Source organism: Pteropus medius, unplaced genomic scaffold (assembly GCF_902729225.1).
Source record: "Pteropus medius unplaced genomic scaffold, Ma_sr-lr_union100, whole genome shotgun sequence".
In the NCBI taxonomy this organism is placed as follows: Eukaryota; Metazoa; Chordata; class Mammalia; order Chiroptera; family Pteropodidae; genus Pteropus; species Pteropus medius.
In genome coordinates this window covers 3745926-3760800 of record NW_024354875.1, presented here as the reverse complement: position 1 = coordinate 3760800, position 14875 = coordinate 3745926, and the positions used below count along the sequence as shown (strand labels likewise).

Here is a 14875-nt window from a genome sequence, read left to right as displayed (position 1 = left end):
CACTCATCCCTGTGTTACTGTAACTTACCACAGTAATGCAATAATTTTCAAACTTCGTCTTTCATCAGAATCATGAGGAAAGAGTGTTCTAACGTGGATTGTTGGGTCTTACCACCGGCGTTTCTGATTCTGTAGGTGGTGGGGTGCGGCGAGAACTTGCATTTCTAACAAGTTCCCAGGTGATACCCACGCTGCTGGTCCAGGGACACACTGAAGCTTTGAGTCTCTTCAAGTGCACTAGACTGAGCTGGTTTGGGGGAGAAAACATTTCTGGTTGTTAAAGGCAGGTTGCAGTAGGAGAGAAACCCAGAGTCAAATATTTCATTCCTACAACAAGTCCGTATGAATGGCAGTTGTTGGCCTAGTGCGTCAGTGGTAAAATCAACACAGAATGCCGTGAATCGATGAAAAGTATTACAGTGCTTTCAGGAAGGTCTCTACAATAGCCCCGGGAGGAAGTCATCCCGAGTCAGCCCCACACCGGGAGGAGCGCCCATCACCTGAGCAATACAGGAATTTTGGTTTTGCAATTTCTGTGCATCATTTGCAACTAATTGCCCTGCACAGGGGCTGATTTAGAGTGAAACAGTCATTTACTCAGGTCGAGAGATTCGTACTGCAGCTTCCAGAAATGAGTCAATGGTGAGTCAATTAAGCATAGCTTTAACCTCAACTTAAGCCAAGGCCAAAAGGGAAATCTGCCTGCACTTGTGAACTTCACTTGTTTCTCTTTGCATCACTACTTCACTTGCCAACAACCCCACTGCCTTCCTAGAAAGGGGGCGGGGGACTTATACTGGGTACTTGTAATAAAGAATCTGGGCTGGCGAGTTAGAACACCGGAGCCCTATTGGCGGAGAGGGCCTAAGTCCTTGGGAGAAACTGTGAGAAGAACTTTGGAAACTGAATGGACAGTCAGGGTGTTTGGACATCTAGGTAAACGACTCTGGAGTAAAGACGAAGGTGAGGGCTGCTCGCTTCCGGTGAGCATGGGTCGTGGGAAGACTAGGCCGCATCTCCAAGGGCCTGTGTCCCAGTGTTGGTAAACAGTTTCCTGGATAGGATGGGGAGGAGGTTAGGAAGTTCTCTGACCACTCATTTGGGTTAAACACCCTATGCCCAGGGAAAGATGTCAAAAGCTGCAGAACTGGAATTCCTTTCTAAGAAGCAAAAGGACAATACCTAAAGTTTGGTTCAAGGAAGCAGAGGAAATCCTTTCTCTCAAACAGGAAGAAAAGAGCCATTTAAAGAAGGATAGGCATGCCTAGAAATGGAGGGAGTGGTGAAGGGGAGGCAGCAATGATGAAGGCTCTTGGTCCTATAACTAGAGATGGAGGTAAAATTGTGGGTGAAATGAGAAGTGAACTTGAATTTGGGGCTCTCAACAAAACAGAAGTGGAACCAGATAATTCTGTGATTGTCATCTATATCCTGGAGCATTCTGAAACCAGCTTAGCCTGTGGGAAACAAAGGCTACTTTTTGTTTTATAATGACTTCAGACTTAGGAAGAAGGCGCTTCTCAGAAGAAACCAATTATCTAGATTTAACATTTTGCTCATTTGTCACACACACACACACACACACACACACACACACACACACCTATACTCACATATAATTTTTGTTCGAAACCATCTGAGAATTGATTGCAGGTATCATACCCCTTTATCCCTAAATTTGTGTGATTTTTCTAAGAAGGACATTCGTTAACATAACTACAGTATAACGATCAGAATCAGGAAACTTAATATTGATATAATATTAATATAATTTAAACCACAATCACTAATCAAATGTCATCCAATGATCCCAACTGTGTCCTTTATAGTTCATTTTTCTCCTGGTCTGGGATCCAGGATCCCCCAGTACATTTAGTTGATCTATCTCTTGAGTGTCTGTCCTTTCATCTGGAGTAGTTTTTCTGTCCAGTTTTTCTTCCTTGACCTTGACAATTACTTTGTGTAATTTCTTCAGTTTGGGTTTCTCTGATGTTTCCTCATGGTTAGAGGTGGGAGCAGGCAGTCCAGAGAATTGCCATGTCTTTTTCCGTGTGTTATAACGGGAGGCACAGATGTCGGTTTGCCCTATTGGAGATGTTAACTTTGAATACATGATTAAATGGTGTCTACCAGATGTCTCTACTGTAAAGTGATTATTTTTCCAAAGGCCTCATTTTAAATGGCATGAACATGAGCAATAAAATGGGTGAGCAAAATCTACTAAAGAATTCCTTGTTTTTATAGATGAACTCTCCCTCTCCCTCCTCAAACCTTTTCCAGAGTCTTAATGATTGGGGGGAAATCTGAGCTAGAAGGTATCTTAGATTTCATCTGGTTCCCTGTTTCCCAATTATTGATGCTTATCGCTGGTGGGACGAGAGGATTTTTTTTAATACGATGCCCATTTGTATTAGGTTTAATTGTATCACTTAGTAACAAAGATTTTCTGTTTCCCTGATCTCTCCAACCTTCTGGGTGTACTTACGACGTGCTGTGAGTCGGTTCTGATCCCTGGGGACTCTATGGATGAGTGATGTCCACGGTGTCCTGTCCTCAGCAGCCCTGCTCAGTACCTATAGACTCCTGTTTATGGCTTCTTTTAGAGTCGATCCCCCTCATATTTGGTCTGCTTTTTTCCCCCGCCGTCTTCTGTTTCTCCCTCCCCCCCCCCCCAGCATTATTGTATTTCCCAAAGAAACGGCCTTCTTTTGATGTGCTCAGCAGACAACGTCAGTACCTTCTGAGTCCATGCAGTAACAAGGCTCATTTGGGTCTTGAACATTTCAAATGGTTGCTAATTTTTTCCCTCTTAAAAAAGAAAAAAAGATGAAGAAGAAGAAAGGGAAGGTCTTTATTACGCAGTCTTTGGCCAGCAATAGTATAGCATAATTCAATAACATTTTAAAAAGTCACATTTATTTTTACAGTTGCCTGCTGCTCTCCACTAAAAATTAATATACAACTTTAATTTACAGTATTAACGCTTCTCTTTCAAATTACACTTTCAAATTTGAAGTAAAGCAAGTGAGTCACTTTAAAGAAGTAAGAACTTAAAACTCTTAGGTATTTGATAAGGAGATAATTGCTTAAGTTTGGGAAATTTCAACTTAGGGACTTGGAGGCCAAATTCCTTAAACAAAGTGACAATTTGCATAGCCTGCTCTTCCCATCCAGTCTTCTCGATGGAAATCCAAGGTGGCAGGCGAAGGAAGATGCTGGCAAGAAATAGAACAGCTCGAAAGAAGGCCTCAAAAGCCTTAAACCCAGAGTTGGGAGCACAGGTTCAGGCTTCAGGGTGAGGCTTCAGACACACCGCCTTCCCATCCCGTCCCCACCACTCACTAGACGGCGACCTGGCGTAGTTCATCACTTTCTCTATTTCTCGATTGTCTCATTGTTGAGATGGCGATGGCAGTAAGTGGTGCGTCATTCATACCTTTGTTAGGATCAGTGAGCAGAGGTGCATAAGGCGCTTAGCGCAGAGTATGGCCCCGCGCCAGCAACAACAGTAGGCTATTACGCTGAGGTCAATTTTCTGTTTGGGGGCAGGAACAGCGCATGAAGTGGGTCCAGGAAGGGTAACAGCGAACGGGACTTCTCTCCCATGCCTCCTTCTGGGAAACCCAAGGGGCTACAGTGCGTGCGGCCGCGCCTGGCCCCTTAGGAGGTCACCTTAGTGAGGACATGAGGGGACCAGGCACTGAGAGGTGCAGATGCGCGTGGCGGCAGCGCAGCGGGATGCCTTGTTCCCCGCCGGGCTCTGGAGCCCCGGCCGCCCCCCGAGAACCCCGAGGCAGATGCGGGCGATGGCGGGGACAGGTCGTGCTCCGCGCCCCCGTCTCGCCGGGCCGGGACACCCCCTTCTGCCCTCTGCGGCGCCGCACGCTGCTCCCCACGAAGCCGGGTCTCTGAGCTCCGCGACCCTGGAGCACGCAGAGGTGCCCGCGCATGCGCTCCGGCGCCCCGCTGCTGTTTGGCCGTTTCCATGGCTACGAAGCCGGTCCTCTGGGAGTCCCCGAGCGAGAAAATGAAGCTCAAGAGCCTCCTGCTTCGTTACTACCCACCAGGTACGGGCCTGGCCCTCTCCGCCCTCGCGTGGGACCCTGGTTTCTGGCACTGGTCGGGGTCCTGAGAAGGCAGCGGGGTCCCCAGGGGTGATCCCTGTGAGACAGCAAGCAAGGTGCTTCCTCAAAACTTTTTAAATGACTGTTAAATTGCCGAATTATAATGCTTTCTGGTTAGTTAGAAAGGCGACAGATGAGGAGGGAGAAGTGGTGATTGATGATGTCCTGGGATCTTGGTTTCTGGAAGGGAAGACGCCGACGAGGGACACATTGTCCCACAGCCACTGCCGCCCCGCAAAAAAAAGTACCAGGATGATCAAGTTAAGGTGTGTCGACTATGAAAAGACAAATGCATTCTCAGCAAAGCACATTACGTTTGTGATTGTATTCCACGCGTTTATTGATGGCCTACTGTGCCGTGGGACTTTAAAGAAGGTCACAGTCCTTGAGTTCAATGAGTTAATAAATTATAGAACAAGCCCCTAGAACGCTACAGTTTGAGTGCGTTGGATTTGCCCAGTTCTCTTGTTTCATAGGTGAGGACATAGTCACTTCAGAGAATATTTGAAGTCCGCTCGTCCCCCAGCTTGTCAGACATAGGAGCAAAACTCTCGTCTTCTAATTCGGAACTCACTTTAAAAACAAGAAAACTATAAAGTAAAAAGTCTGAAAAACTTGCCATAAAGCAGTAGATGACCAAATACAGTTGCTGGATGAAAAGTCAGGTTCTTTCTGCAAGAGTAGCCCTAAGACAGAAACTTCCTACAACGTGAAGTTAACATTTATAGTAAAGACATTTTTTTTTTTTCTCTTAGAATTCCACTTAAAATAACATGAAAAGGCTCTAGATGCGAGAAGTGGTACATAGAAAATTTTCGCTTAAGATTAATGGCTTGTTCTCTTTAAGCATTCCACAGCTTTACTTTAGCTGGTTCCCATAAGTAGAATGATAAACGAATGTCTCGCTTTCATGCCTTTGCTGTGGAGTTTAGGTCAGGAACATGAGCTCTGGGATCATAATAACTACTGTCACCACATACGAGTTTAGTAAGTCGGGCCACCTGCTTCGATCTGCCGAGCCGTCAGTCAGAGCGCCCATCTCACAGCTCTGCTCGCCCTTTCCAGCTACTACCCCGTTTATCGCTTTCCATTCCTTGAGAGAATGTTGTTTCTGGTTTTTTCTTCTCCATTCTGCCTCGAACCTACTCCTATTTTGTTTTCGCCCTCACTGCTCCACTGAAACTGCCTGGTTCGAGATCTCCAATGACCTCTGACATCGCCAACTCCCCTGGCCACATCTCACCCCTGCCTTTCTTGACCTGACAGCAGCATTCGACCCGTTTGGTCGTTGTTCCTTCCTCTGCTGAGACACACGCTCGACTTTTCCTCCTGCCTCATCGTCACTACTTCTTGGTCCATCTTGTTGGCCTCTCCTCTTTTTTTTTCCTCCCCCGATCTTTATGTTGGAGTGTTCCAGAGCTCCGTCCTTGGACTTCTCTGTCTCTACTCATTGAATAGGTGACCTCATCTGTTCTCAAGGCTTAGAAACCATCCTGAGTAGTCCTGAGTACGTACCTAACCACCTGCCGGATACTTCCTTTCGATGTCCGATGTGCATCTCACACGGGCCTCCTGGAGCAGCTTCGTTCCTTCACTTGGGCTCGGGCCAACACCTTGGACTCATTCTTTTCTCCTCTCTTGTACACTCTACATTTGGTCCAGTAGCAGACCCTGCCAGCTCACCTTCAAAATATATACAGTCATGCACCGCTTAGTGACATTGTTAGTGACAATGAGAAATGCATCGTTCGGTGATTTCGCCGTTGTGCAAACACCGTAGAGTGTGCGCTCACACGAACCTAGATGATATAGCTACGACACACCTAGGCCTCGTGGTCTAGCCTATCGCTCCTAGGCTACAAGCCTGTATAGCATCTTACCATACAAAACAACACGAGACTGAATCAAACACAAGAGAAAATGATGCAATCCAGAGATGTGGGAAACAGAGATGTAGGAAGCTGCTGCCGGCGTGACATGGCATACTGTTTTACAACAAACTTTTTAAAATGTAAGTAGAAAGAGTACACTCTAAAATCACGATGAAAGTACAGTACATAAGCTAGTAATATAGTCATTTATTATCAAGTATTATGTACTGTGCATACTGTATGTGCTACACTTTTACGTGACTGGCAGCCAGTGCGTTTGTTTGCACCAGAGTTACCACGAACACGTGCGTAATGCATTGCACTACGATGTTTCGACAGCTATGACATCACTAGGCGATAGGAATTTTCCAACCCCACCATAGTCGTATGGGACCGCCATCGTATATGTGGTTCGCTGTTTACCGAAGCATCAGTATCCAGTACATGACTAGACACGATTGAACAGCTTCTCCCCCAATTCAAGCCCACCATTCTCTTTATTGCTAGAGCTTCTCCCCTTGCTCCACTTCAGTCTGCTTTCAACACAGCAGCAGGTGACTCTGTTAGGATATAAATCTGATGATGTCATTCCTCGGCTCGAGCTCTACAATAATGGCTTTTCAACCACTTAAAGTAAAAGGGCCGTGACCTCTGAGGCTGCCCATTCCAGCATCGCTCCCCTTCTCACAATTGGATGGGCCAATTGTGTCTACACTCGGGGTCTCTGAAGTTGCTCGTTTTTTTCATTTTTTGTTTGTTTGTTTGTTTTTGTTCTTTTTTTGACCTCGAATCATCTTTCCCTGGACATCTGCATAGGCAACACTCGCATCTTTTTTTTAGCTCTTTCCTCAAAAGTAAGTTAGCAAAGTGAAATCTCTTTCTCTAGAATTTCCAATTTTTCAAGATATTTCATAGCTCCCTTCCCTGCGTTGTCTTTTCTTAGCACTATCTCAAGTCGACATGCCATCATTTTACTTATTTATCTTAGTCTTTCCAACTAGAATAAAAGCTTCACGGGGGCAGGGACTTTGCCTGTTTTGTCCACTACACCGAGAATAGAGCCTGGTGCATAAAAAGGTATGCACATAATTAAATAATGAATGAGTTTAACGAGATGGTGTGTGTTAAGTAGAATGCCTGGAACTCTGCCTGAAATGTGAATGGGTAGGATTGGTCATCCTCAAGGTCCTCTCCAGCTCTAAAAGTCCAGGGTTCCAATAGCAATCTTAGATTCAGGTAAGGCTTTAGACTCATACTTGGGACTATTATTGTCTTAATGATTATCTCCTAATGAGGTCATATCACTTAGCATGTTAGATGTTTAATTTCTGAATTCCAGTCTTTGATGAGCCATACATTATATGCCAATTTCCCAGGCACTGCTGAATAGCAGGTAAGCATTGCAATAACATTGTCGAATAGGAAAAAAAAAAAAATCACTCACTGCTGAATCATTCCCCATGCTACCTTTATCCTTTCTGTCTATAAGGCCAATTTCCTTTTCCTCCTAATCCTCTCATTTCAGTCCTCCCACTTTCTTTTGATTAAGAATAGGTCAGGAGCTGTTGTATTGGCATCCACCGAGTGATCCCTCTTCCTACCTACATTCCTGATGACTAAGGTACATAACAGTAACATGGCTAAACAAGCATGGGGCATTTCTTTATTATCTTGGTCACATTCATTAACTCATAAGCTCTTCGCTTTGTGAGGAGTAGGTGTCGAATACGTGCCTTCCGACTGACTCAGTTATGACTCTCTTTGTCTTTAATTTATTGTGGGCAGGTCCTTGGTTTATGTCCAGGAGAATGAATTAAATAAACATTAATTAAGCTGATTAATATTCTGAGCACTTTAAAGGTTTCTGTTGACCTGGCTAAGGAATACTCATATCTTCTGGAGCTGAGCCTTTTAGTACATTATAAAATTCTGGGCAAAGCAGCTTCTTACTTAAGTGTTTTGGGAATTATACTTATTGCATGATAATGCACAACTAGGGGAAGATCAAGAATATTAAGATACTGTGGGAAACAATCACTGAAGAACAACATGTATTCTGTGAACATCTTTGTCTATTTTCTCTTGCATTCTTCACTGCGCATGTCACAGTCTTGCTCATTTTGGAGCTCAGCGATCATGGGAAGGGTGAGCATACTTCCTCTATGTTTGTCACAATAAAAAAGTCACTGTACATGTTTCAGATTTTGCACTTTATTTTCTAGATTTATTCGTATAGTAACCCAGCTAATTTTTAGTAGTCAACCTAAAGACTTTTGACTATTTTCATTTTGTTAGAAACAAGATGGTCGTGAATAAAGAAAGAATTTTATGAATTTGCTTGCTATATTTTTAAAATGCATTTCCTTCGGATATTAGATTATGTTGTATGGGTTGTCAAGTGCTAATTCTTTCTAAACTTTCCCTGAGTTACAGATTATGATTATATTACTTACTCACTGTTTATATTGTTATTCAACTGTTTATCAAATGCCTACTTTCCTCAAGAATAAGTAGTACATATACAGCAAAAACCTTAAAATTAGAGAACAGGAAAGCAGTGGTCCTTGATGATGCCTTAAATTGATAGAAACTTTGTTTCAAGGTACTGTATCTCTGGTTTTCAAATAACATTATGAGGCTGTTGGTCTTTAAGAGTTTATATTCTAATAATGTTGATCTGTATCATTTTTCATTTTTCTCCATGTTCTTGTTTTTATCCTACTTTTTTATTATAAAATTAATATTTACTTATAACCAAATTTTGAAAAATGCATAAATGGATAGCTAACTTCACCCTTAACCCACTGAAGGTCCCTTGAAAAGAGCCACCTACCACGTCTACCTATAGTAAGTGAGAATGCCTGTGTCTTTAACCTTGCTATTATTGAGTATTAGCCTTTATAATTTTTGCTGATCTGATGGATAAAAATCTTATCTGTTATTTTATTTTGTATTTCTTAATGAAGTCGGAGACATTTTATTTTGATCTGTTTATTGATCATTGCCTTTTGTTGATTTTCTTTATTAAAATAATTTTAGAGTTTTTATATTAAGTTCCTTAAGCCTTGTATTTGTAGTTGAAATTATTTTACTGATTACCATTTGTTCCTAACTTTGTGGGATCTTTTACTGTGTAGAAGTTTAAATTTTATTTCAGACAGATGTGTTAATTTTATTATTTTTTAGCTGTTGAGTTTCACGTCACGCTTAAAAAGTCAATTACAGATACTAAGATATAAATATGTTCTCTGATTTAGAACATTTCATATTCTATTTTTAATACTAAAATTTCTAATTAACCTAGAATATATTTTATGCATTGTACAGTGGAAATCTAGTTTCATTATTTTTTTCAAAATTCAGCTGATTTTTACATCATTATTTATTGAATAATCCATTCTTTCCCCATTAATTTAAAATATTACCTTCACTTTGTTTGAAAATTTCCTTATATAGGTGATTCTATTATATCGATATAATTTTCTATCAGAACCACACTTTATTGTTTTATAGTTTGCTATAATATTTGATAATTTTTCAAGTTCCAAAAAAATAAAATCATCATAATTACTTTAACCCCATAGATTAATTTAACATCTGTTATATCAAGTTGCGGTTTTTAGCAATGACTCTCAAATTGTAGGATAACGAGGGGCCCTTGAACCCTTTCAGTGGGGCCTCCAGGTCAAAGCTCTTTTCACATGACAAGAAGATATAATTTGCTTTTTTCGCTGTATTGACATTTGCACTAAGGATGCAAAGACAGTAGGTGGGGAAACTATTGGTACCTTACTACAAATCAAGGCAGTGGCCCCAAACTATCACTATGGTCATGGTTTTCCTCACTGATACACGCTTGCAGCAGGAAAAGAAAACCATCAGTTTTACTTAAGAATGTCCTTGGTGAAGCAGGAAAACTTTCTAATGTGAAATACTGACAAAGGGTACATGTAACTGGGCGATAAAACCGGGAAGACTCGTAAAACGCTTCTGCTGCCCAGCGAAGAATGACCGTGTCTTGAGGAAAACACCCCTGCAGTTGTTTGGGTGGAGGGATGAACTAGCCAAATTTTTTTTTTTCATGGAACACCATTTTTAATTGAAAGACTGACCGAGAAACACACATGGTTTTCAGACTTGGACATTAGACAGACATTTTCTTGAAAATGAACAAAGTGAGCCTGCAACTTCACAACAAAACTTTCAGCATTTCTTGCCAGTGATAAAGTTAGAGAGCTTTCAAGCAAAAATTAGAATTCCAGAGCACTGGTATCTACCACCATGAGCTGGACAGCTTATCCGCCATAAGAGAGTTTTCTGGTGACTGATAGTGGTAGTGACATTAATACATGTGAATTTTGGGATATTGTATAATGAACTATAGCAATATTTAGAAGTTGTGCGTAACTCAGGATATTTTTTAAGTATCCAGCACAGGATGTTATAATTTACACATGGATAAAATACCTTTTGAAAGTGTGACGAGACCAACAGTTTTATCAGAATAGGAGGATCTAGCCGATGTGGTTTCAGATATCATTTTGCAACTTATCTTTATGAAACTAGCACTTGTGAAGTTTTAATGTAGCATTAAAGAAGATTAGCCGTGATTACCTGAAAAGGCAATTTAAATATTTCTCCATTTTTTATCTACATATCTGTGTATGACCAGATTTTTTTTTCTTATACTTCATTTAAACAATGTACAGTAATAGCTTGAATGCAGAAGCAGAGATGAGAACCGAGCTCTTTGATTAAGCCAGATATTCAACAGATTTGCAAAAGTGTGAAACAGTGTTACGGTTCTTACTATTTTGGGGGGGAAGAAGATAGTTATGACTACATAATACATTATTTATGGTAACACGCTATAAGTTTATCATTGCTATTTGTAAAATTTTTTAAAATTATTTATTTATTTTAAAATTTTAATTAGTTTCAAGTACACAGTACATTAGTTAAACATCTATATAGTTAGTAAAATGATCCCCCCAATTGCTCCCTCTCTCCCTCCCCTGACCCTCCACCTAGCCAATGTATTAATGCTAATTGCAATCCTTATGCCATGCTTCCCATCCCCGTGACCATCTGTCAGCTACTAATTTGTATTTCTTTAACCCTTCGCCCATTCTCCCAGCCCCCCAAACTCCCCTCCCCTCTGTCCATCACCAAATTGTTCACTATATTTGTGAGTCTGTTTTTGATTAGTTTGTTCTTTTTATTCCTTAAGTTCCACATATAAGTGAAATCATATAGGGTTTATCTTTCTCTGTCTGACTTAAATACCTTCTAGGTTCATCAAAGCAATATCTTTTTCCATCCCCTTCCTTTTCATATGTAGGGGTCTTGTTTTCTTATCCTTTTAGCCACTCCATCTCTTGGTAGGAGCACTTAATTCTTTTCCCTTTAAGGAACTTATCGATAGGAATGTGGTTGTTACCATACTTTACTCCTGTTTTCGAAACATGTTTTTTCTTCTTAAAGAAGTCCCTCCAACATTTCCTGTAATTCTGGCTTGGTGGTGATAAATTCCTTTAGTTTATTTTTGTCTGGGAAGCTCTTTATCTGTCCTTCAACTCTAAATGATAGCTTTGCTGGATAAATTATTCTTGGTTGTATATCCTGGGTCTTCATTCTTTCAAATATTCTTTGCCAAGACTTTCTGTCCTGCATAGTCTCTCTTGAGAAATCAGCTGCCAGTCATATGGGTGTTCCCTTATATGTAAGTATTTGTTTTTCTCTTGCTGCTTTTAAAATTTTTTCTTTGTATTTAACCTTTGGCATTTTAATTATGATGTGTCTTGGTGTGGGCCTCTTCGGATCCCTGATTTTTGGAATCCTCTGAGCTTCCTGGGGTTTTATATCCATTTCCCTTGCCAGGTTAGCGAAGTTTTCCATCATTATTTCTTCAAACAGCTGTTCAACATCTTGATTTTCTGCACTTACGCCAATCAGACGAACATTTGGAGCCTTAATAGGTCCCATATCCTCCTTAAATCATCTTTATAGTCTTGGCCTCTTTTCTCGCCATTCTGTTTGAGTGTCCTGATTGGCTTTCCTGTCCTCTAGCTAGGGCATGTGATCCTCTTCTTTATTCACATTGTTTATTCCTTTGTTTATTCCATTTAATATACTTCTCATCTCAGATAATGTGTTCTCCATTTCAGACTGGTTCCTTCTTATAATTTCCACTTCCATTTTTATGTTTTTTTTATATCTTTGTTGGAGTTCTCTGCACTTCCAAAAAGTTCATTGAGCATCTTTATAACCAGTGTTTTGAACTCTGCATCTGTTAGATGACTTGACTCCATTATATCTGGATCTCTGTTCTGTTCTGTCATATGGTTTCTGCTTCTTTGTCTTCCCATTTTGGCTATCTTTCTGTGTCTGTTTCTATGTACTAAGCAAAGCTCCTAAGTCTCCTGGTCTTATTAGTGAGGATTTGTGTAGTAGGTGTTCAGTGGCACAGTCTTGAGAGGGGTTCAGCTGCAGGTCAAACTTAGCCCAAACCTGTACCCCTCTGGGGCCACCTGTTAAGATTTAGCAAGCAATCCACAGAATCTGTGCTTATAGTTGCCTCAAAAGGCCACCCCAGAAACTGAGGCCAGCTGCCTCCAGAGTGAGTCTAGGCGCTGCTCGGCAAGGAGTACTTGACTTGCTGAGGATACACCTGGATGTGGCTTGGGTGAGGCCGTGAGTTGGGGAAGGCAGGGTTTCAGGGAATCCTCTAGACTGAGCAACCTCTGTCATCCAGTTTGATGACATCACGGCTGTGGAGGTGCTGTGTCCGCACTGGGAGTCAAGAGGGCTCAACAGAGAACAATGGATACCACTGGCACTTCTGTACCGAGCAAGGCTCACCTCAGCCCTCACTCTGACAATGTCTCTCTGTAAGTCCCTGGTGCCCGCTGCGTGCAACTGAATTTGCACTGGTGCTCAGAGTGAGCAGGTCGGTCACCGCAAGAATCCGCTCGCAGACGCGGCCCCTTTAAGAGGCGTCCGCCACTGCCGCGGCCGCAGCCTCCGGCTCACTCAGCTGCTTGGGACCGGATGGTCCCACATTCTCGCCCCGTCCTACCTTCTGCCGTTGCAGGGTGCTTTCTTGGACTTCTCCCTAGTTGTATGGCTTGTTTCTCCAGATCCCAGGTGATTTTTCCTTGCTGCTGCTCCTTGTTTCCGTCAAAATTTTGATTTGGTCTCCAGAGGGATGAACAGAGCCTCTGTCATCTATGCCATTATGAAGCACTCTCGCTATTTGTAAAAACTTTAATAAATATTTTTAAATGATCTCATTTTAATATGGAAAATATTACAAAAACAAAAACTCTTTTGTGTCCTCCATAATTTAGAGTATGAGGTTTTCCTAAGACCATAGCTATAGAGATAGCACAAAAAAGCGCCCAAGAGGCTTTGTTCAGTTTTTTTTCTTCTTTTTCTTTTTTTATCTCTTTGTTATGCTGATTGATATATTCTATTGACCCGTCTTCAAGTTCATTGCTTCTATACTTTGTCATCGCTATTCTACTATTGACTCTCGTCAGCGAGCTTTTCATCGTGGTTATTTACCTTTTCGGTTCTATAATTCCCACTTGGTTGGTTCTAATAACTTCTGTTTCTTTTCTGAGATTTTAAAAATATTTTTTCATTTATTTCAAGTGTATTTACAAATGATTGCTAAAGTATTTTTATGACATGTTCTTTTAAAATCTTTGTCAGATAATTTCAGCATCTGATTTATCTCCATGTTGGTGTTTGTTGATTATCTTTCTCTGGTTCTTGGTATGATGGGTGATTTTTTGTTATATCCTGGATATTGGAGTTTGCTGATTGTGTTTTACTGTTGTTGTGTCCTGGACATTTTGGGTATTATGTTAGGAGGCACTTGATCATATCTAATTCTATTTTGGCAGGCCGTCATCATGTTTAGACTTAGCATACACAGGTTCTGGTCTACTTTTGTGGGCTTAGTTCCAGGGCAGTTCAGTTTTCTGGCGCTGCCAAGATTCTTGCTCCACCTCTGCCAGTGCCACCTGTGGGGACAGAAGGTACTTCCCAATATACCTGCTCTTGCTTGGTGAACCTCTGGGGGTGGGGGATCAAGACCCTGGACCTGGTTATGCCACCGGTTGAAAGACAGGGAGACACTGCTTCGGTGCCAAGTTGTAGAGTAGCATCTGGGACATCCTGGGACTTCATTGCCACCTTTTGTAGATGAATGTGACTGCCCACCTGGTTGTGGAGTGGGGTCTGGGAGGTCCTGGGACAGGACCTGCTGTAGACAGACTAGATGAACCTCGGAGGCCCCAGCAGAGGAGCACATGTCAAGACGGTCTGAGGCTTTGTTGCTGTGTCTGCCGCAGGCATCGGACAGCTGATGGGGCCCAGCCTTGCTGTGGGAACTAGGGTAGCCCAGGGCTGTCTCTGGTGGGTTGGACTGCCTGCAAGGGCCTCAGCGGTGGAGCGGGGTTGAGTTTAGCACTCTCCTGTGCCTTCGGCCATGGCGAACGAGCTTTGTTGCTGTTGTTTGGTTTTTATTGTCTATGGCCTTTGCTGGTTCCAGGCTACACGTCCCTCTGGTCCCCAGGTGGGGATGCATAGGAGCTAAAGCGAAAACCCAGGGAAATCACCGCGTTGCCTTTCCTGAGACCCCTAGCCAGTCCGCCTTCTGCTGCACCACTCTCAATTCTCCTAGCGTTGCCTGCTGAATGATTTCAAGGGTGTTTAGTTGTGTTTCGAGGAAGGACCAAGAGAAAGCGAGTTTACACAATCTTGCTTTAGAATTAGACATCACCGCATGTGTTTCATGTTGAAAAATGCAAAGAATTTAAAAATAAAAATGAAAACAATTATGTCCAAGCAGACTAGCTTTGTAGGTTGTCG

The 14875-nt window shown here is 42.0% G+C and overlaps 1 protein-coding gene across 1 annotated transcript in view; it reads left to right on the top strand.

Annotated features, from left to right (window-relative positions):
* Positions 1-3884: 3884 nt before the first annotated feature.
* Positions 3885-14875, top strand: part of DAW1 (dynein assembly factor with WD repeats 1) — a 35743-nt gene continuing 24752 nt past the window's right edge. Inside the window, exon 1 of the mRNA XM_039855603.1 lies at positions 3885-4067. Coding sequence (XP_039711537.1) covers positions 3986-4067 — 82 coding nt within the window. The 5' untranslated portion in view covers positions 3885-3985. The remainder of the gene's footprint in view (positions 4068-14875) is intronic.